The 23,635-nt window shown below is 42.8% G+C and overlaps 2 protein-coding genes across 44 annotated transcripts in view; one reads left to right on the forward strand and one right to left on the reverse strand.

Annotated features, from left to right (window-relative positions):
* Positions 1-23,635, forward strand: part of ANK3 (ankyrin 3) — a 401,108-nt gene that overhangs the window by 302,468 nt on the left and 75,005 nt on the right. For 33 of the 43 annotated variants that reach the window (XM_081190769.1, XM_081190787.1, XM_081190760.1 and 30 more), the window contains 5 exons: positions 7,117-7,215; positions 7,342-7,440; positions 9,181-9,276; positions 11,081-11,153; positions 11,347-11,409. In XM_081190769.1, coding sequence (XP_081046895.1) covers positions 7,117-7,215; positions 7,342-7,440; positions 9,181-9,276; positions 11,081-11,153; positions 11,347-11,409 — 430 coding nt within the window. The other 10 variants (XM_081190791.1, XM_081190795.1, XM_081190759.1 and 7 more) reach the window with 4 other exon arrangements.
* The window catches only part of LOC308585316 (uncharacterized protein), a 131,096-nt gene that overhangs the window by 17,998 nt on the left and 89,463 nt on the right, over positions 1-23,635 (reverse strand). The window lies entirely within an intron of this gene.

Below are 23,635 nucleotides of genomic sequence, written 5' to 3' on the forward strand. Positions count from 1 at the left end.
TGGCCTGCAACAGATACCTCTCATCTCCTCCCCCCCCCCCCAATTTTGGAGTCTCCCCCACCCCCATAAAATTTTATTGAAGCTTTTTATTAAAGCTAATAGAAAGAAAACTGAGAAAGAAAGAAAAAACCTCTCTCGGAGTTAGATCTTTATCCTTGTCTCACACAAAAGGGGTGGAAACAGGAGCACAGTGTGGAGACCGTAGCCCCGGACACATGATTTTGAGGGCACCCCTATGGAGGGATCTCCGTCCCACCCTGCATGCTGCCAGGGGTCTCTGGGCCCTGGGGCCCAGTCTTGCCTTGCCACTGCACCCATGGCCCCCTCACTAAATGGCCACCAGGTGAGTGTTGGGGGGGGATGCACCCACCAAGGGCCTGGGCTTCCCCTCCACACAGGTGGGCAGGCAGCACAGTGTGGCCCCATGAGCCTTCCATGCTCCACGCCCGTCCTGCAGCATCAGTGAGGGCTGGGTTGGTGCTGCAAATTTTGTCCACCCTCCCCACACCACACCTGTGAGTGTAATCACGTACCCCAGGTGCCAGCAAAGGATGCAACGCCCCTCCCTGCTCTCACCTGGGAGCTTCCCTTTCTTCTGCCACCCACTCACCCTGAGAGATCTTCGCTTCCCTGACTCTCACACAGGGCCCTTCATTAACCACCTGTCACCTTCATGTGCATACAATCCCTTCAGTGACCCAGAGTAGAGGACACCAAATGAAATAATAATGAAGTAAAAGAAACAGAAACAGAAATGAAGCAAGGGGGGAAAGGAGAAGGAAACAGGAAGATAAACTTCAGATGCGCCACAAAGCATCATGATCAGTTCTCACGACACATCCCAGGAATAAACCTTGCGTCTCCCTTTTGTTAATTCTCACACCATCCTGCAAGGGTTTTTCTCTTCCTTTTTCTGTTGAAGAAGCAAAAAATGTGTCTTGCCAGATGCTGGGTAGCTGGCTAGACAGACTGGCCATCTGCGGGGAGCAGCATGTGTGGTCTCACAGCCCTGCTGTTTAGAGAGGGACCAGGGACCTGTCTCCTGACATTTTAGCAGACAGCAGCACCAGACCTGGCTAGGCTGACATTTTAATGAAAGAGTTGTCAGACTCTTGACTATGGCGGGCGGGGGGGAGAATGCACGCTACAGTAATAATTACCTGCCCTTGTACTCTTATCAAAGGTTAGGAAGCCAATTATTGACTCATAAAACTCAATGACATTGCTATTAGCCTGCAGTAGCAAAATTCATGGATGCGGGAAGAGAGAGAGAGAGAGAACAAAAATAACTTAGCTATGCCAGTTAACTTCATGTTTAGCCACAAGTAAGTTGTCATGGTCCATTTTGGAATGAGAAGTATCTTGGGTCAACCCTCCCCCTCTTTTGTGATGTATGTAGGATGAAGCCCGTAATTCAGGATGAAGCCTGGTTTAATAGGTGGGGAAATTGGCTAAGGCAGAAATCATACATTCACTTTAATAACAGCAAGCCTGCCTTGTGAATAATTGGGAGATAGGATTGAGCCATAAAGCCATATTTGGTGGGGATACATTTCGAGCTTTGAGGCAGCAAACTAAGGTCACAGTTGTGGGTTTGTAAAGGTTATTTTCATTCTGGAGTCATAAGTGGCATTTGGAGAGCAATATAAAATATTAAAGGCCACCTTTCCTTCTAGGAATCACCAGCAATTTTTGCTGTGGTGGTCATTTAACCCGCATTTCCTTCAATATTTCAAAAAGGTTGAGGCGTTGGTAATATGAAAATAATTTTTAAATTTATAGATTAATTGATCATACTTCATTTTAAAATCCCCTGAAGGTGGATTAAATGTTTTAGTCTGGTTTGTAGATTCTTTTTATATTGTTGCATTTTTATTTTTATTTTACAATTTAGTGATTGTGTTATTCTTTGATTTCTATCATTTTACACCACCTTGGGTGTCGTTTCTGCAAGAACCACATGAATAAATAAACAAAGCCCCTTGATGGCATTTCTGTTTTCTGGTAGGTTCTGTGCAGAACCTTGATGGCGAAGGAATTTGTCTGATCAGGCTTCCTGAAACAGGAACTTGGCAAAGCTCCCCTCCCCTCTCCTCCCTTTCTGCACTCTATGTGTTCAGTAAAACACATAAAGGAAGGGCAGCTATTTCAGGTTTATGGTCTCTGACACCAGAAGCCTCTGTAGCTTAATTAGAGGCTTGGATGACACTGTTTGCTTGTTTAGTGCTCATATTTGGGCCTTCGTATCTGACTGCAGCAGCAAAAACAGCTTGAGGATCAACCTACAGAGCAAGAAACATCATATCTCAAGTTGTTTGGATTTTTAATACCTTCTCAAAGTATAGGACACTGCTGAAATACCTTGTGCTATTTTTATTGCATGCTTTTGTGCAACACTGGTGTTTATTTTTCCATAGAATTTTGGAACTGTTTGTTTGGGGTGGAATGAAGCAATGAAGACTTAGAATCTTTTACTGGTGCAGCCTCTGTGCAGTCAGTTTAACAAACTGGAAGTGCTGATAAGTGTCTGCCAGAGAATTAGAATGGTCAGAGTTGCTTGGGGACAAGTGATAATTAAATCTATCCTGTGTTTGCAGCCTAGACGTGTTGATAGGCACATGCAATGTTCTGTTGTCTAGGCCAATATCATTTATGGCTCTTGAACTTAGCTGCAGGTAGATCATGGGAGCATGAAAGTAGAAATGGTTTGAATAACTTTTAAAAAGCAAATAGCAGGTATTGGGGCCATATACACATCAGGACTGAAGTGTCTTTAATGGTTTGCACCAACTGGTGGCCCAAATTCAAACTGGGGGTCTGGTACCTACTATTCGCATTGGAATAAAAAACCTACTGTCCTCCAGATGTTGCAGGACTACCGATCCCCTCATCTTGGCCCATTGCCCATGCTGGCTGGGGCTAATGGGAGCTGGAGTGCAACAACATCTGTAGGGCACTATGTTGTTTCTCCCTGCTTTAAAGAATACTGACTAAGCATACTCAAAACATAATGGGTGGGGTGCGGGGAGAGAATTGCCCAAGCTACTACATACTCTTCTTTGGCTGTGTAAGCGGGGGAAATCTGCCAGCTGGCAGCTTCCTCAAGAACTTCACAGGGTGCACATCTGCTTTAAGGAAATCAAGAAATTAGTTTAAACAGAAGTGCCTCTTGAACGTAAAGCAATTTGGCAACAAAGTACATGTAGTCAAAGGCTATCTTCTTTACTTCTCTACCGACCGAGCAGGCAGCCTGAGAATTGGCTGTTTATCTTACTGTTTTGACACAGTATAACAGTTGCGGATGCCGGTCTGTTTGGTAGACTTTTGATTACTCTGCATTAACTTCATCCTAGAACATCCATGGAGTATAGACTATATTGTCAGCATTCATTAGCTTATGTTTTCCTGATGGCCATTCTTCATCGGATGGCTTCTGATGCAGGATGACATGGTTGTGGCCATGAGGAAGCTTTGCAATATATATTCTAAGGTAGCCCTCTGCTGCTTCAGCCTTTAACAGAAGGGTCAGAGTTCAGAACAGGACTGCATAGCTTTGCTCTTCAGTTAGCAGGTGCCAATTTTGCTCTCAGGGAGGCAACCTGAACCCCTGAAAGAGAGATGAAGTTGTGTTGCCCTCCTTCTGTTCTTCAGTGAGCCTACCTCTTTGCCTTTTAATTATGAGTAATAGTGTTTTTTATGTTGTAATTTAATTTTGTGAACTGCCCTGAGATCTACAGATGAAGGGCGATATACAAATTTAATAAATGATAACAACAACAACAACCATACTTCAGTCTTTAGACCAGTGTTTCCCAAACTTTTGCTTGCTGAAGCACATTCGAATTAAAATTGAGGTGTGCCTACTCTTACGCCCCAAAGCGTTCACTTTTATAATGTCCTAAGAGAAAGCACTGCTCACCTTTTCCAAAATACACACACATGCACACTGAAATATCCATTTCAAAGCAGGGATTTAGGGAGCCACAGGCACAATGCAGAAAACCAAGAGGATAAATTGCACAGAGCTTTAGCGAAACGGACTGAAACTACAGCATTACGCTGATATTTATTTTTGATAAATAGCATTTGGTGATCCAGAATTAAGATGTAATTATGAAGGTTTGTATATTTGATGCACCTCCCTGCTTTGGAAAATAAACAGTTACACTGACCTTCTTGTGAACTGTCTCAGACATGCATTCTGAGTTCAACTCCACTAAGTAAGCAAGTTTCTTAAGAAAGGAAAGATTAATGTTATCTTGATGCAGGCTGATGAGGCAGGAAGAGATAATGGCTTTTAAGGATAATCTGCTGGTGCCTGTCACCATTAAAGCTCCTGGGGATATCCAAACAGACTCCTTGCCAAAATAGTTAACAATCTTGATTATATCAAGATAAACTTAAGCAGAGAACAAAGAGGTGGAAACTATAGCATTGGTGAATTACAGCATAAACTCCTTATCTTTTATTGCAAATTTTATCCCTGTTTGTTTGTGGGGAAGAGATGCTTAAACTCCAGTCATAAGCATCCCCCTCCTGCCCCTGGTTTCCAATGCATAACTAATTGCGTAATAACGGGAGTACCACAAAGGGGAAGCAAAGGCTCATGTACTGTAGTCCTAGCTAGGTTCAGTGCCAGGTTGGTCTCACTCCTCAGTGCCTCCTTCTCCTCTGCCTTCAACTCTATGTGCACACTGGCTAATCAGATATAGTTCAGCCCTCTTTCTAGGCCTCTGCATGTCCAACAGCCTTGCTGGCATGTTGCTTTTAATAGACCCACCCACACTGCAGTGAGATCAGCATTCAAACTGCACTGTCCCTGCCGTCTGGCAACAGTTTTGTTCTGTGCAAAGTCCTTCCCACACAGCCATGACTTACAGTCCCTGGCTGCTGCTGCTGCTAGGAAAGCAGGAATCTGCTTACTGTCAGAAGAAAGAGAGTTGAGCTTTGCACATGACAGCAACAGTCCGAGGACTGGTTCACACATGAATCACTTAATGACTGCATCATGACGCAGTGTCCTGGATATGTATAGGAGCAATGACAGACCGCCAGCCGCCACATGGATCTTTCAGAGAGTGTGTAGGAACTTTCTGTGTTGCGCCTAAAAAAGCAACATGAATCTCTCATAAGGTCTGCCCATCCTTCTTGGGTGCTCAGCACAAAATGGGAGTTCACATGCCCCAAATACACTGACCAGAAAAATCCAGGGGGTGGAGGAGAACAAGGGCAGAGGGGCTGGGCCCCATGCAACATGAGTACACGGATTCTGCAGTACCCCTTGTTAGTGCAGCCCCCACCCACTCCTGTTGTTGATTAAAGGTGATCAGTAATCACCTTTCATTTTTTTGAAAATGCATAAACAGTTGGGGTTTTGTTACACGTACTTGTGTGCAAAATATTGATGGCATGAATACCTGGACAGAAGACTGTAACCTTGTACCCAGCCATATCACAGAGTAGATCATTCAGATCCTTGTGGTGTGCAGTAATGGTAGTATTGACTGTTCAGAAAAGGAGTAGTCTGCTTTTTACAGTCAATTAGTGTGATACTACTGTTTTATAGTGTTCAGAAGACCCACACTAAGAATTCAGTGTCTCACTTTGGTGGTTGACATCACACCTACCCATTATTATATGAAAGCCCTGTCCTTGCTTCTCACATTTGTTCCATCCTTCCTCCAAAGACCTCAGGGTTTTGAACATGGGCCTCCCTGTATGAAGTCCTGAAGTCTACCGGATACACAACATTGTGAGTGAGTGAGGTGGGATCTGTGAGAGTGTGCAGCAGGCCTTTCTTTGTTGTGGCTCCTCACCTATTGAAGGCACAACTCTGGGAGATGTGCCAAACGTCTTGACTTCACTCATTCCTATGTCCCATTAAAATGGTTAGCTTTCAGGAAACATTTGTTCTGACAGTTTCAGATCTCGTTTATTATAATTGATATATTAATTGGTCTTAATGAGTTCTTATGACTCCTGCTGCTTTTTTGTTTTTTCTTGTCTTAATGAAATGTTATTTTAACCTCCGTGCTTTATTGATTTGTATGTTGCATTGAATTTTGGTTTCGGTTTTTAAATTGGCAGGCCTCTCAAAAACGATTATGTGTACATGTCTTGCTGGACAGTTGGCAATGTATGAAGGTGAAAGCAAATGCTTTAAAAAACAAACAAACTTCAAAATGAAAATGAAAAAACAAAACGAGGCAAACTCTGGTTTTTCTTCATGTGCCACTCCTTTTCATTATGAAAGGCAAATGTCTAGCTGTGTAGGAAGAAATGAAAACAAAGGCATAAGCCCATCAAACATGGGTGTAACCAGGATTTATGTTGGGGGGGGGGACAGAACCTCAGTTAAGTATTTTCATTGATTTACTTGAGTTGGCTTCCCCTGCCCCCCCCCCCCCCCGCTTGGCTCTGTCCATGTCATCAAGGACCCTGTGATGTTCATATTTTCTCTGTCCAGTTAAGGAGGCTTCCATTGGATCAGGAACTGTGAGCATCAAGCGAATACACACGGGAATCAGTCTTTCCTCATTCCATTGCTTTTCAGTGGTATTTGCATTCAAATGCCCATCTATATTCTGGCGCAATTTATGGGAAAATACCTTTTTAAAGGACCTAAAAAGTTTTAAAATACATTTTGTTTTGCGTGTGTTTTTTTAAAAAAACAATTTTAAGTGTATTTTCCAGTTTCTCAGAAATACTTATAGCAAACAATCCCGATATACCACCCCAATAAACATTCCATGCATATATGATTTAAATGATACAATCAAACATTAAGCACGTTTTTACAACAGTTTAGTGTTGATTAGAGCAGTTCAGGGTCTTCTATTCTCAGTCTTGTCCCAAAGTGAGCTGTGGGTACCTGGTGGCAAGGGGAGATCATTGTTCTTTCCCATGGTTTCAAATTGTCTTCGGTCTTTGTGTTCCTTAGTGCTCTGTGTTAGTTTCTCCACAAGAGCTGTGTTCCATAGTCTTTCTCACCTTGCCTCTAGAGCTGGATTGGGGATGGGAGTCTATTACAAACAAACGCATCACGCTACATTTTCAAAACACCTACTAATTCCTCTTTCTGCCTCCCTGTTTCTTTTGTGTGTGTTTTACTTCCAGATGGGGTATACCCCGTTACATGTTGGCTGCCATTATGGAAACATAAAGATAGTTAATTTTCTCCTGCAGCAGTTTGCAAAAGTTAATGCCAAAACGAAGGTGAGATTCCACTCTTCTCTCATACCCTTCCCTCCCACCCCTTTGTTTCCTTCCTTGGTTGTGTGTGCGGATGGAGTCTCCAGCGCCATTCTTTGTGGGCTTTTTTCTGCTTTGTCTCCTATTTAGAATGGCTACACCCCTCTGCACCAAGCAGCTCAACAGGGACACACCCATATAATCAACGTCCTGCTCCAGAATGGCGCATCACCCAATGAACTCACTGTGGTAAGAGAGATGTAAAAGAGATCACACTCACCTTTTCTAGTCTATTCATCGTTTCCCTTTGGCAGCTGCTGCTGCTCTGCTTTTTGAGGAATTATATTGGTTTTATAGAAGCGCAGTGAGGGGGGAAATGGGAACAGAATGGTACGGGGCACAGTAATTCTATATCTCAGCTAGGAGCAGTGAAATAACAGATAAAGCCCTACTGGAGCGTTATCTGGCAGGGACATTCTTTCACGTTTTGCTCCACCAGCTCTACACTAGCATAGCTGAGAGGATCTTGGGGCCATTGGATCTATGGTAGACCCTGATCCACCCTTGTATTCAGAGAAAGCAACCTTTAGCTTTTGAGAGCCAGTGTGGTGTAGTGGTTAAGAACGTGGACTTATAATCTGGTAAACTGGGTTTGCTTCCCCGCTACTCCACATGCAGCTGCTGGGTGACCTTGGGCTAGTCACACTTCTCTGAAGTCTCTCAGCCTCACTCACCTCACAGGGTGTTTGTTGGGGGGGGGAGGGAAAGGAGATTGTAGCCGCTTTGAGACTCCTTAGGGTAGTCATAAAGCAGGATATCAAATCCAAACTCTTCCTCTTCTTCTTAGCTGTGCAACCCCACGCAAATTCATATATAATGCTCATAAGCACCAAGAGGTTTTCTCTGCAACTTCAGGCCCATGAAGTTTCTGGCCTTCATAAAATAAAGGTGGTCACCAGGGAATCCTGTTGCACATTGCATGATTACAAGCATGCATTGGTTCTTTGCACTTTGCGTTTTCTGCAGGGACCCAGGAGTTAGCTACTGGGGTAGCCAAGGCAAACACAGTCACTACATGTAGTGGCCCTCAGTCATTATGCTCCTTGCCTAACCTCCGTGATGGAAGTGTGGTGTCTGGTGAAACCCGGGGCATATGTATGCTACAAGCAGAAACTCATTCAGCAATAATTCATTCTTCCCAGGAAACTCTGGACATTATAGTTTTGTGTAGGGGCCTGGGAGTTTTCCTCTCACCAAGCAACCAGGATTCTGTGGTAGGAAGCTGTGACATTATAGTGTAGATAGAGCCTCAGGAGACTCCTGGAAAAGAATGTTTTGCTCATAACTGCCTTCTGCGTCACATTAAGGCTGTGTTTGCACTCCTGTTTACTGGGCACTTGCAGCATTTTTAGTGCTGGGTTTTTAATCATTGTTGACACAACATTATCCAAAATGCATATGTATCCTGTACTTTGTTATTAAATATTGCCATTTCATGCTTCCCCCCAAAAAAACACCTTTGCATAGGGTAAATACATCCCTGCCCCTGTCAACGCCCCCTGGTGGGTACACAAACAGTAACAAATCGGACACTAAAAGCTACCCTGATGTAAACAGCTGGGGGAGGGGGAAGAGCTGTGAAATGCATGGCTGGGGAGAGAAACAACTTCCCTGTACTCTAAGAATTGCATCCAGACTGTCCCTTGGCTCTGCAGTTTGAATATACCACCTACTTACTGAGTTACTTGTATGTAACAGTTGCAAATTAAGCACTGAGTTTACTTTGAGAACCAAACTGTCTGCAGTTCCAGCTAAATCTGAGCAGTGGACCATTTGCTTTGTGGGAAGCACAAGTTTTTCGTTTGCCTCTTCTTCCAGTGGATTTCACAACTTTAGACAGTTTGCTGAGCATAAGCAAACTGCACTTCTGGTTATCCCTTAAGCTCCTGTTAACATGAATCTTTTTGATGAACATTTCATTTTGTTTAGAATGGGAACACTGCCCTTGCCATTGCCAAACGACTTGGCTACATTTCGGTCGTTGACACGCTAAAGGTGGTAACAGAAGAGACCATGACAACGATTGTGAGTATGGCTATGTTTTCAACAGTGAATGTCATGTCGGGTTTTTAATTTTTCTTTTACAGAGATACATTTGACTTAGTGCAGTCAGAGAGTATACAGCTGCTCAACTTAGAACAGGGCTGGGCAACTTGTCTTCAGAGTTATTTGATGCAGTGGCTGTCATAGCCCTGAAACTCCCTCCAGCCATCTCCCTAAGAAGATAAAGTTTCAAGGACTTACTTTTATTGAACTATGTTTGAAATAGGAACAGCAAAACTTTCCAATGGGGTGTTTCCATTGTTGAGCAAGTTGCCCATCCCTGATTTAGGTATCGCTATGTTGGGATGGGATTCTATCACATACTGGCAAATTCAGGTTGCACAATTAAAGCTGATGGGTGCTCTTGTGCAAGAAACCCCTAAATCAGGTTTATTATTATTATTATTATTATTATTATTATTATTATTATTATTTTGCCATATGAAAAGTGATGGGGGAAATGTACTGGAACATGTGGGGTAAAAATTGCTTGATGCAACGTTGTGCTACAAATCTCAGCCAAATCAGGATGAGTTCTTAATAAATAGCCAATGTAGTCTAACCTGCCCACAAATGTTAAGGAATCTGTAGTTAAAACTCACTTCAGATTGGTAGATAACGTGTAGTGTAGTGTAAATGAATGGAAGCTGAAATTTATCACGGGGGGGGGGATTGTTTTTGTATTTATTTTACTGTATCTATGTGCCACACCTGTGGATTTTTTAGCTGAGTAATAATTAGTGTGGGAACAGCTGTGGGAGTGAAAAATCACACAGACCACCCAGGGAAAGATAAATTAATGTTTGCTGTTGAGTATTTTTAACCAGTTCAAAGTAAGCGTTTGGCAACTGGAAAACTGCTGCTGGGAGACGCTGGAGCTTTTCTTTTTTAACCCCCACAGTTTATCATGCAAAAAGCAAAAGTGCTGTGTTACAATAAAGGCATTTGAGCCAAAACTCACACTGCAGGCCGCAATGCAATATTTCCCCCGTTTTTATTATTATTTGTTATTTCTATTTACATGTTTCATATACCACCCAAAAACAGATATTGGTTAAACTGTGCGGTTAACAGTAAGATTAAAACCATATAAAGTGAATTACCAAACACAATATAAAACTAAAGTACAGTAATATTTTCAAACCATTGGGAGCGATTTCTCTGTTTTATATTGAAAGTTTGTTTACACATCTCCATGACGCCAATAATTTAAATACAAAAGCCTTATTACAGCTTCTGCGGTTTTATTTGTCCCACCCCTGCAAAGCACTAGTGTAATAATTAAGACAACGAAGCCTCATTTAAAATGCCTCTTCATCCTTCAACTCAGATGTGCAAACCATATGTCTTGCCCCCAGTGCATAGCTGAAGTATCTTGGATAAAGATACTAGTCTACCTTACAACATTGTTGTAAGAATTGCTAGCACAGTGAGTGCTGGATGGAATGAGTTCTAGATGGAAGCTGAATATTGCAAGAGGGTTGTTGAGCTATTGCAAATGGGGCATTGGTAACTGGGTTTTTAAAAATCAGACTTATTTTGCAAAGGGAAAATCAGGATTGAAGGGGGGGGAATATGGGCTATTATTTTGATGCCAGGGGTGTTCTATGGATACTGCAAACAAAAACTGAGCACCCATCCCATCTGGAAGCATCCAGTATATGTGTAAAGTGCTGAGCTTTTGGGGGTGGGCGTTTTAAAAATATTAAATATTATTGAAATTGTCATTTCTCGTGAAGATTACTGGTAGTTTTAGTCTGTAATGATGTTTCTTTGTCCTTAACAGACTGTCACAGAAAAGCATAAAATGAATGTACCGGAAACAATGAATGAAGTTTTGGACATGTCCGATGATGAGGGTATGTATAATGGAGCTGCTTCTTATTTCTCAGCACAAATGTATGTTTAAACATTGTTGTTATTCAATCATTTTTGCGGGGAGGGGCAGGGGACTTAAAATTATAGCATTCAATTGTTTTGTTGAAATCGGGTATGTTTCCCACCCCAGCCGTTTATAATTGACCTAACGTTTTGTTCGCTTAAATTGTGCAGTTCGTAAAGCGAATGCCCCTGAAATTCTCAGTGATGGCGAATATATTTCAGATGTTGAAGAAGGTATTTCTTAAATTTTTCGTACTGCAGTGGGCTCTGCTCTTCAGCATTTCCATTTTCTATTCTAACTTGACAAATCAAAGCTGCATATACACTACCATTTTGCAGAGCTTTTGCATAACTGGTGCAAACCCAACAACATAAACTGACCTCTTCCTGTCAGTAGTCTGTTTCTCTTTGTGTTGTATTTACTGTCCGTGATTGCACAGCAGGCTAAGCTACATTTTAGCACAACATGGATCAACAGGAGCATTTAAAAGTTGGCCTTCAACCTCCGCTCTTCTCCTCCTCGAAAGCTTTTGCCCCCGCTTTTAGTTTACGGTTTGTTGTGTCATCTGGTGCAACAAACTGTGGTTTGGTTTGATCGATTGATTCAACGTATTACATTTCTATGCCGCTTTTCATTCAAATGAATCCCAAAGCGGCTTACAAACAATAAATAACAATAACATGACAGAACATAATAGAGCCAGGGCCCTTTTTCAGCTGGAATTCACCAGTTCCAGCACCTCTCAGGTGGGAGTCATTGCCATTATGAGAGAACAAGGGAGGCGTTCATGGTGAGTTCCAGTACCTCTTTTTCTAGAAAAATAGCACTGAATAGAACATCACAAATACAGCGTAAATCATATAAAAGAATGGTTGTGCATCAATACAGCATTTATAATCTATAAAACAATATTAACAACCTTAAAGTAGCAGCCATAAGATAAACTTAAACTATAAAGTTAAACTTATCTTAAACCATAAGATAAACTAAAAAAAAAATTCTTTCCAGTAGCACCTTAGAAACCAACTAAGTTTTTTATTGGTATGAGATTTCGTGTGCATGCACACTTTGGAAGGAATTTTTTTATTTTGTTTCGACTATGGCAGACCAACACGGCTACCTACCTGTAATAAGATAAACTGTTAAGTTCAGTGTTAGGTTCACGTTACCTATGGGTAATTTCAAACAAGCTGATTTCAGATCTTTTCTTTCTTTCTTTCTCTTTGAAGCTGGCTTGTTGAAATGAACTGTAGTTAGTGTTAATTACAGTGCTTGGCTTAGATGATATGGAAACCTGGAGAAAAGTAAAAGCTTCTATGCTCCTCTCAACTACACAGGAGGAGGAGTTAGGAGTACCTGAACCCAAGGCCCATTGCAGCTTGTGTATGTCACACTAAACCATGATTTAAAGGTGTGTACAAACACAACCACATCTGAGTGTATGAAGATTATATCTTAAACTTGAATTTAACACTTTTGTCACATGCTACATGTGGGTGGGGCCAGTTCCTAGAGAGGGAAGAGTCCCTTTTCTGGTATAACAATGGTTGGGAACACATTGACTGTAAGGATGCAAGGAATTGCCTTCGAAGATACAAGGAGCTACCTTCTAATACCATGTCAGAATATTGGTCTGCTTCATCTGTGATGGTTGTCTTTGGCCACAGCCATTCAGCGTGTCAAGCAGAATCTTCCCCCCAGACCTTCTTCCCAAGAACCTTTTTCCTGCCTCAGGAGGTGGTGGGTTCTCCTTCACTAGAGAACTTGAGCAGTCATCCGCCAGATTCTGTATGTAGATCCAGGATTGAACAGGGGCCCTCAAAGCCCCTGTTCTTTCCAAATCTGTAATTGCTCATGATTCTGCCTAGAGATGTCAGCATTTGAATCTGGGACCTCCTGCATTCCAAACGTATGCTGTGCCAATAAGCCGTGGCAATTTTCTCCAGACAGATCACACTGTACTTGTTTCAGAGGGTGGATCCGAAAAGACAACTGCACTGTGATTGCAGGCTTCCTTAGTCAAAAGCCCTGATTGTACATGGTCATGTATATGCAGCTGACTTTGCTTTCACTAACTTTCCTTATTAATTCTGTAAGCAACAATTGGCTCCTTCATGTACATTATACTTTTCATGATTACTGCAATTACTGAGGATAACCCTCTGATTTTGTCCGGATTTATTTCTTCACTTTTTAAATCAAATTGTCATTAATAACCTTCTTGGGGTACTCTCTTTTGCTACTGCTGCTTTTTATTTTTTTTAAAAAAGTTTGCATATTATAATGTGAAACAAACTGATGAGTGTGGTAGACATGAAAGTATTGCAGAAGAAGGAAAAATACAAATGTCTGTCAGCAGGGGCTATATGGGAATATAGATTTGGTGCCTGCTGTCAACAATACGGCAGGTTCTGGAAATACAGGTTTAAAAGGCTGATGATACATGGCCTGAAACAAAAGAGCTTTCATTGCTGCTTTTAAGGGGGGGGGGAGTAGTGTATTGATGTATATTGTTACAAACATATCTCTCTCTTATAAAAAGATGTCCTTCCTTATGTCCTGCTTTGTAATTCGCAATAGACCAGAGGTGCTTGGTAAATTGATAATTTGACTTCTGTTTATTTACATCCACCTTGAAATGTACTTTGAGTCGCATATACTTGCACGGTGGAAGAAGCAGGTTGATTTGGGGTTTTGGAGTGATGGATGGATACTGCTTAGGGACTAGTAATTACCCGCCCATGTTCTTGCTTCCACACTCCTACAATATCTTCTCAGTCTGCAGATTTTTAAATAAGACTGTTATAAAGATTCGGCTTCTGCTGTTCTCCTCTCCAAAGGAAGCATATCATGCAAAGTCTTGCCTGAGCTTCCAACTGCTTGAGGAAGGTGGAAGGCAAAATAGTGTTTTCATTACATTTTATTAGGTACCTTGAATGCGATGCTTTGTGAAGCTTAACATTGTTTATATATTCAAATACATTACGTAGCAAATGCCTGAGCTCTGAGTAATTATTACACTGATGGTGTTTGCTGCTGCAGTGTTGAGGCACACAATTTAAAAGCCCACGCATTGCCCACATTCTAAGGAACTAATGTCCTAATTTCAATGTACTAAACAACTGTGGAGCAGTAGCAACCATTGCTGCCTTCCTGCTGCTCTCTCTGGTGGGCAAGAAGGATTAGGACCCCTTCAGTGGGGTCCCCTTCAAGAATGCTACACACACACACACACCCAACGTAGCAATGCTTACGTATCTGCCTCAAAGAGACCTAGGACGGCAACTAAATCAGGAAAATAACGATCCTTCTTTACAGGTTGCATTTTTAATATCCAGCATGTTTTAGATATGTTGCTTTCCTCAGTACAACTCCATGAAAGGATAGATAATGTCAAGAGAAGAGAGAATGGTTGACAGCTGGCTTGCTGAAGTTGTTCTGTGTTGCTGCAGAAATATCAGTCACTGCTTTCTGCTGCAGCATTTCCGCAGTTGATGGTGGAGTTGAGTGGTGGGACAGGATGTTATTGTGGGAGTCCCCATAGTTTTCCCTACTGGGGCAGAAACCCAAAACCCTGTGTCTGCAGACATATCACTGCAGATGTGCTGGAGACCAAGGTAGATCTTATACATTTGTCAGTGGTTCCTATTGGTTGTTATGAAATCCACTAGGTGTCCTATGGTGACTTTCCTACTTAATAAGTAAATTGATCCATGAAATGCCACAATCTTAGAAAATGTCCTGTGCAATTTGCTTGTTTCTCTTCTTGTATCAAGGAGATCATATGAGGAACATGGCGGCATGACCAGTGGCCCTAATATATTGCACTGCACACTACATTGTATTGCCACACAAGCCAACTTAAAATCTTAAGCACATGTGTTCAGAGGCAAGAGGCAATGATCTTCTTAAAATGGCTTATCTTTTACCCTTGTCCTCTATCAGAAGTCAACAATCAGGAGTTTGGGGTGAAGGTCCTGCTAAGGAATGGATGTGTACATTGCTGTTTCCTGATCTGCAGTTTTTCCTGAGCCATCTTCCTCGTTCCCTTACTTGTCCCATGTCCCATCCCAATACTCCTTTATCAGTACAGTGGTACCTTGGTTTAAGAACAGCTTAGTTTATGAACAACTTGGATTAAGAACGCTGCAAACCTGGAAGTAGGTGTTTTGGTTTGTGAACTTTGCCTTGGAATAAGAACATGTTTCACTTCCTGTTGAGTGTGTTCTATTTGTAAATTGAGTCCCTTGTTGCTATGGGAAAACACGCCTTAGTTTAAGAACGCTTTGGTATAAAAACGGACTTCCAGAACGGATTAAGTTCGTAAACCAAGGTACCACTATACCTGCCTTTCAACAAGCTTTGTGTACTCGTATACATTGTAAACCACCTAGACAATGGACACCATTAGGTGGTCATATCATATATGTTTCTCCCTATGCATCTCAGACCAATTCTCCAGTTCTACATGCTCAGTGATAGTTGTGATAAAGAACTAAATAGGCTCATGCAGTGAGTTCACATAGCATCCATAGGCACAGATTCCTTTGCTTGAAAAAATGTGTGGCTGCGTGAGTGTTTCACCCAGTGTTGATTATGAGATATACAAATAAAGCAGCTACAACGAATGCACTCAAAAATACACAGCTTCTAGACAATGTGATCTGAATATATCCAAGATAGATGACATTGCGGGAGACCGCTGCCTCAGGAGAGCGAGGAAAATTCTTAGGGATGACTCACACCCTGGCCAGCACTTCTTTAGTCTCCTACCTTTGGGCAGGAGATACAGAAGTATAGTCAGCCGCACCAACAGGTTAAATAACAGTTTTTATCTGTGGGCTGTTGGGCTGTTGAATGGGGAAAAAATAGTGGTGTAATTGACTTCCGACAAGCACACAGAGCGCGAACAAGACTGAGTGTATGGGGGGGGGGGGTAGTTTAATTTCACTGCACTCAGGTGGTGTAGTAACAATAAAGGTTTATTATTATTAGAATCTTGAGAACACAAGAAGAGTTTGCTGAATCAGGTCAATGGCCCATCTAGTCCCTCATGTTATCGCAGCGACAAGCCAGGCGCCTGTGGGAAGCACACAAGCAGGACACAATTCCTAGCGACTGTGATTCCTAGCAACTGGTATTCAGAGGCATACTACTTTGAGTCTGGCAGTGGAGGTTGGGCATAGCTTTCATTGTTAGTAGCTGTGGATGTCCACCAGGAACCTTGTCCCCCACTTCTTCCACAGATGAAATGTGAAATGACATCCACGCTCAGGAGTTCATGTAATTCCTTCGGTTTTGGTCGTGTGTGTGTTGGCGTTTAGAAGACATAGTCATTCTGGGTTGTAGCCAAGCAAGTCTCCCCATTAGCACAACGACTTCCGCTTGTGCAGTGGAATTTCCCTTCCCTCTCTTCCCGCTACATGCACCCCAGATCTGTTGGGGAAGGGGTGTTCCCCTAATCCTCTGGAGCACATTTGGGGTTGGGGAATAAAAAAAGGGAGGAGCAAGCAGGAGCACTTGTGCTAATACGACTATTTCATTGGATGCAACCCACTGCTAGTGCATGCACAAACAACACACTACCAAAACAGAAAAGCCCCCGTGGTAAATATTAGGAGATATCCCATCTCCTTCCCGAAGCATTAACACTTCATCAGGTTCATACTAACAGCTGAACTGCAAACAGGAGGTGAAACTTCTTCACATTTAGGAAACAGGAAACAATTTACAGATTAATCCCTTAAGCAGACTGGTTTGTTTACTTGTTTAATTCCAGTCAATCACCCTTCCTTTCTGCATTCAGATCCAACCATGTTAAGAAAAGACCTTTGTTTTAAATAAGCCTTGGATATTTAACAGGTTCTTTTTTCTTTCTTTCTTTTTTGCCAAGTATTGCAACAGTATTTAGCAAAGCTTTTCATAGCCCAAAATGTCCCACATTTGTTAACTGTCCAGTAGGTTGAAGCAAGAAACACAATGGGTGTGCACAAGTATACAGGTGTGTACTTAATTTTAGGTTGCAACTTGTCAAGGTGTCATTATTCAAAGTATTTGAATAATTTCAGACTAGATCTGTTGAAATTAATGAGCCTAACTCGGTCGTATTAATTAATTTCATTGGATCTCCCCTGAATTACTTGAATACCACGCAGTGGCTGATTTGTGTTTTTTCTCTGTCCTTCCTCACTTTTGAGTCTCATGCAGAGGGAGGAAATGTGCAAATCTCCATCATAAAAATGCAGCTTCTGTGCCTTGCATTGGAGAAACCTCAGCACACCCACTGAAAGTGTGGAGAGAGGAGCATGTGGGATCACAGCCCAATTCTTCCCTTCTTATTTTTAACTCTGCTCTGGGCAGCATAATTTTGTGTTTCCAGGTGGGGTGGGGGGCACACAAATGAGCATTGCCCTAATTGTGTTTTCTTCCCTTCCTTGGCTCCTCCAGTTCTGTTCCACAAGTACTTGCAGAAGAGGAGAAAAGGGATTAGAACACATAATTCCTGCTGCACCCACACAGAAGCACAGAAGCAGAGAGCAGCATCTTGTTCATTTCTCATTATTCTTCGGTGTGGAGCAGTGAGCTGCATGGGCACAACCAAGGGGGGCAGGGAGGGGCATTTGTCCCTCCTACCTCAATAAAAATCAATAAAAATACACACAAACTGAGGTTCTGCCTTCCCCAACAAAAGGCCTGCCCTCTCCCAACCTAAAATCCTGGCTGTGCCCATGGTGAGCCCATGGTGAGATGTGTTCAGGGAGGACTGAGCTCCCATACTTTGAAAACAGCCCAATGTAATTGCTAATATTGACTTTGCTTTCTACAGATTCTTTAACCTCATTTCTGTGCTCATTTCTTCCCGGCTGAACAAGGGGGTTGGAGGCACTCCAGGTATACAAGGCTGAGACCATTTAGGGCAAGCTAGACCCCTCCCTTTCCCCCCTCCTCACAACAATCCAGTGAAGTAGGTCAGCTAAGAGATAGCAACCAGTTCCAGCACATCTCTCTTGAGCTCATTGGCTGAGCTTCATGAGGTTTGAAGAGCCAATAAGATGTATTGCAATCCAGGTTCAAATCTTGCAGATCTCTTCAGTTCTCACTGTTGGCCACTTGAATGACACGAATTTTTATTAGCACAGTGTATTGTTTATGATACAGGTAGATCTCATCTTGCACAGGGTGGGTGTTATGTCCCTTGCTGTTGCACATATAAGCAAAATTGCGTGAAGCCAGAACGACCCCCAGGACAGCTCTGCGTGACTATCCCTACCTCAGTGAAACTGGTGCTGTGCAGGTGTTGCCCCTCACACAAGGCAGAGAGCTTTTTAAGCCCCCCCATTTAGCTTACCAGGCTCTGGAAAGTTCACATGAGGCCTCTGCAAGACTCCCATGACCTTCTCAGAGTCTGGGAAGCAAGGGGGGGGGACTTTAAAAGCTCTTTCCTCGCAGTGTTTTTCTGCTGTGGAAAGAGCTTTTTAAACTCCTCCTCACCTTGCTTTCCGAGCTCTGGAAAGGTTGTGTAAGATCTCAGATGGCCCTTCCCGGGCTTTTTCGCCTGCTCTCCTGCCCCTATTAATTTTTTTTTAATTTACTGTGATCCACATAAAGCTGAGATCACATATGTAAAATCAGCATAAGATGAGCTGTACCTGTATACTAAAATAGAACTATGGAGTTCTCTTCCTCTAGAAACTTTACACTTTCCTTTCAGCTTGCATCTCTCTCTCTCCCTCCCTTGTCGCTGCCAACACAAGTGTTTAAAAGCAATTCTGATTGGTCAAACTTTAATTTACATACTTCTATACATTTGAGATAAAGTACTGTGTGTGTGTGTGTGTGTGTGTGTGTGTGTGTGTGTAAATTGCAATTGGCACAGTGGGTTAAGCCACAGAGCCTAGCTTGCCGATCAGAAGGTTGGCGGTTCGAATCCCCGCGACGGGGTGAGCTCCCGTTGCTCGGTCCCTGGTCCTGCCAACCTAGCAGTTCGAAAGCACGTCAAAGTGCAAGTAGATAAATAGGTACCGCTCCAGTTCGCCAGAAGTGGCTTAGTCATGCTGGCCACATGACTCGGAAGCTGTACGCCGGCTCCCTCGGCCAATAAAGCGAGATGAGCGCCGCAACCCGAGAGTCGCCTGCAACTGGACCTAATGGTCAGGGGTCCCTTTACCTTGTAGAATGAAGTGGGCTAGTAATCCATATTTTTTAAAAAATAAATAAATCCCAACATTTCAAAAAGCACTAGCACATACAAAGCATGTGTCTTAAACCCAGTTGCAAGGGTGCCACTACTGAGTTGCCCAAAATCAATAGCATTTTCAAATGAACTTCATTCAGTATCCCAACTAGATTCGAGACGTCCCAGGTGTGTCGTGCACACTTCATGGGGAAAGAAGTATCGCGTTTTGTTAGCGAGGTGCACTATGCAATCCCCTGGCTGAACCTGCCATGCCACCACGGCACACCTTCCGGAGGCTTCCGTCCCGCTGACAGATTGGTGTTCTCTCCCTTTTTATTGCTGCGTGAAATGGGAAAGGTGCCGGTGTTAATGATTGACGAGGACCAGCCCTAATAACCGGCCTCCTGTCTGGCCAGAAACGCAACTCTTGTGCGCGCGCAGAGCTGGGGGTGGGTGGGGTGTGTTGCCTCTCTTACAACCTCCGTTGGCAATCGGGGTGTAAACACATAGTCGTCTTTGTTGCTGAAGGTGGAGAGTCACCGGACTCCTGGTTTCAGGAGACAAAAGCAACCCTTTCCTTTCTCCCTACCTGAAGACAGCTGGAAAGAAATGCTGCTGGGTTCGTTTCCTCCGAGCCTAAAGCTCAGATCCGCCTCCACCTCCTCTTCCTTAAGCTGCTTTCCTCTCTTGCCCCTGTCTAACAGCAAAGTTATTTACTAACACAGTTTTAGCAAAGCACCGTCCTCCTCCTCCCCTTCCACATAATGTGCTTTTGCCTGATTTCTGGCTGCCCCAGTGCCTGCATGTTTAACCAAGACCGGTTAGTATCAAATTACAGGGAGTGGGGGGGGGGGGGGAGAACCTGACACCCAAGCTGTGCGCTTATTTACATACAAATAACTCAAGCGCTTGTCTGTATGTCACCATTCAGTCATCTTGTTAGACTAGGCTTGCCAGAGGAGTTTTCAACCCTATCAGAAGACACTGTAGATTGCGTGGTGTATGTTTCTTTTTAAGGAGATCTTTACCTCCAACAGCAGCTGTCAATTCCTGCGGCTTTAAACTTTTGTTTCGTTGCACATTTGGAAGAAAATTCGGGTGGTTTTTGGTTTTTGTGGTTTTTTTGCGAGGTTCGAGAGGACAAAGGCGCACATTTCGTAAAATGCAGGCGCTGGAAGAGATCAAGATGTTAAGAAGAGCCCAGCTGGTGTGTGGAAAGTGAATATGACCCACAGAGATTAGGCTCTTATGCTGGTTTGGAGATTAACTATAAATCGCTGCTTAAGGACTAATAGGACTAATAGGAATTCTTGGAAACATCAAGAGGCAGGCAGGAAAAAAAAGTTTTATAGACCAGGCGGGTGAAAATGGCTTTCCAAAACAGTAAGATTTTTCTACCTTAGTATTTACTGCGGTGTTCATTCCCCCCACACCCCCACCCCGATTTTGTGTACTCTTGTGAAAATATCTTGACAAGACTTCTAAGCTTTTACAAAACTGTTTCTTAAAATAATTGCTCTGTTGCCAGGTTGCAGGGAGAAAGTCGATCTGTTATTTGGTCAATTGCAAGGCAGCAGAGAGCTTGAAGGGAGTATTTTTAGATCTGATTTGTGGCTTTAAAGTGGGGCCTCGTTTGTGGTTTGCTTTTTAACATCCCCCCCCCAGGCCAAGGGAATAGTTAACCTAAACTCCGCATAATCATTGGGGTGGGGGGGGGTGCAGATACTGCTTCAGGAATGCTCTGTGAAATGCTTATTTTCAGTTGTGCAACTTTTAGGAAATCCAAATATTTATCCAAAGGGAGGACAAGGGATAATTTTTTGCATTTAGAATTGAGTTGTTGTACTGTAATTTGAAAAGGGAGTTGGAAAGGGAACCCGAAAACCTCAAGGGGCAGTTTTATAATATATTTCCCACTACTGGAATGTAGGTCTGACAGTGACATAATGGGGTGAAGGTGAAGTTGGTGGGAGTGCGTTGCTGTTCCTTAACCCTCCCATTGCTGCACTGCTTTACTTTTGAATTCAAGGACCAGCTTTTGTTACCTGCAGTATTGTGCTAAAAGTTTTATTAAAACAACAATGGGAGTTGCTGTGTTAAATACTACTGATGCTTTACTTATATGAGTACAGAGTTGTCAAAGTAGCTCTTATCTAAGCTTGTGTTAACGCAGCACGTGTTTTATTATTGATTCAAGTATTATACAGGTTTTATATTTTCATTTTTTGAGTTAAACTATTGAAGGGATTACTATGCCCCATGATAAAACACATGTGGGATATGAAATGGTTACATCTAAACCTAGAGGACTCAGTTTACAAGGAAGAACTGTGGAATATTAACATACAATGTTTTCATATTTTTCAGACACTGTCTAATAGGTTTTCCCCTCAAACTTTTAAAAACACACTCAGGCCCACATCTAAGCTTATATTGCCTTCTGAGCCTCCCAACCCATCACCAACCATCTCTTTGGCAAACACTCAGAAATGTCACACTCTGCTCTCTATATGCCACTGGCTCCTTTACATGAAGGTTTAATAGACTGGGGGCATTGCACTGGAAGAGGGAACGAGTAGAGTTCATACACACATCCCCTGCACCGGTTGAAGCAAGTTGTGGAGGGAGCTGTGGGTCTGACCCGGCAAATCCTGCTGGTGCACATCACTGCTCCATCGCCTAAAGTCTGCACGTTCAGATTTCACTAGAAAGAGTTATACTTGCCTTCTGAAACACCATGCACAGCCCCTACATGTGAGGAGGAACCTTGTATACATTGGTGTGTGAGTAGAATTCCTTCTGATGTAGTTTGAATGCACGGAGAACAGAGTGTAACAGCACCACATAGACAGCAGCCCCACCACTTTTCTTGGAAGCAGGAAACACCCATGTATTCCTTATCTCTTTGTAGGCACTATGACCCTCCAGCTGTTGTTGGGATACAGGTCCCATCGTCCCTGACCATTGGCTATGCTGGCTAGGATTGATGGGTTTCAGCAACATCTGGAGGGCCACAGGTTTCTCAGCCACATTCTGTGGTGAGCACAGCAAAGCAGTGATTGCAAAATTGGTCCTCCACAGCTGGAAGGAAAGTGACTTTGGCTCTGCATGTTGCAAGATCATCTCCTTCCCAGAAATTCTGTGGCATGGAGACTGTTTGAAAATTATCTTACTGGGAAAGGTGTTCTCTTAATTCATCCTTAATAAGAGATGTGTTTGTAGTCATGTGATGCTTTTGTTGCTTGTTATATTTTCATTTATACATGGATCCCTTTCCCCCACTATTTTAAAATATGAAGTCTTTCTTAAACCCCTTAAGCCTTGACTTACCTGTACCTCCACAGGTTAAATTCAAGTTGAATATTATATTTCCTAATCCTGAACTGAAAATTCTGTTGGCTGTTCTGAAACATGTGCCGATTCTCCCAATGTTTTTAAATGCTGTTTTTGCAAGAAGGACTTTCATGCACCAAGTAAGACTAGGGCGCAGTACCAATAATCTCTTAAACATGGTTACACATAGGAGTGGGCTGGTGAGAAGGCGCATGAACTCTCCCTCCACACACAGGCTTTAGCCGTGTTGGTATTGAGCACAACCAGGATCTGAATCTGGTTTCAGAACCCTGGTTAATGGAGAACTCTGGTTAACCTTAGCTATGCTTAAAGGCAATGCTGATATGCTTTAAAGCTTGTGAGGAGAAGGGGGAGGGCAGGAGGAACAAGCAGGTGGTCTCATGCCTTGCTCCCTTAGCCATGGTTAAAGATGGGCTGCACTGTGCTGTGGTCTTTATACAGTCAAGAGACCACAACCCCCATGATATAGTGCTAATGGGAGCACAGCAGGCATGTGTTAAGAGACATATACCTTTTTAAGTAAAGAATAATACTGAATTAAATTAAACATCACTGGAATTCCCTGAAATTTAGTTGATGGGTCAAATTCAGGAACTGGAACCGCAAAGTGGGAGCATTTGAATAGCCACAGGTTTGGTCTTTGGCTTCTTTCCCATTACATTCCCATCTGTCTAATACAGATTGTGTGTTTACTGGGCGGGCAATATTTCTGTCTTAGTCAGAGTTTTGCAAGCTGCTGACAACAGATAAATGGCCAATTGTCAGAATAGTCAAGTTGTAGCAGCAGACCTGGGCCAGAATCTGCCGCACCCTTATCTTTACAGTAATGAAGACCACCCCACCCCACCCCCACATAATTCAGCTATAAAGCTAATAAAAGTATCACTGTGAGTAGCAAATGAATGTTTTTGAACCAAAAGGGTGAAATG

This window comes from Podarcis bocagei, assembly GCF_964188305.1.
Source record: "Podarcis bocagei genome assembly, chromosome: 4".
Classification (NCBI taxonomy): Eukaryota; Metazoa; Chordata; class Lepidosauria; order Squamata; family Lacertidae; genus Podarcis; species Podarcis bocagei.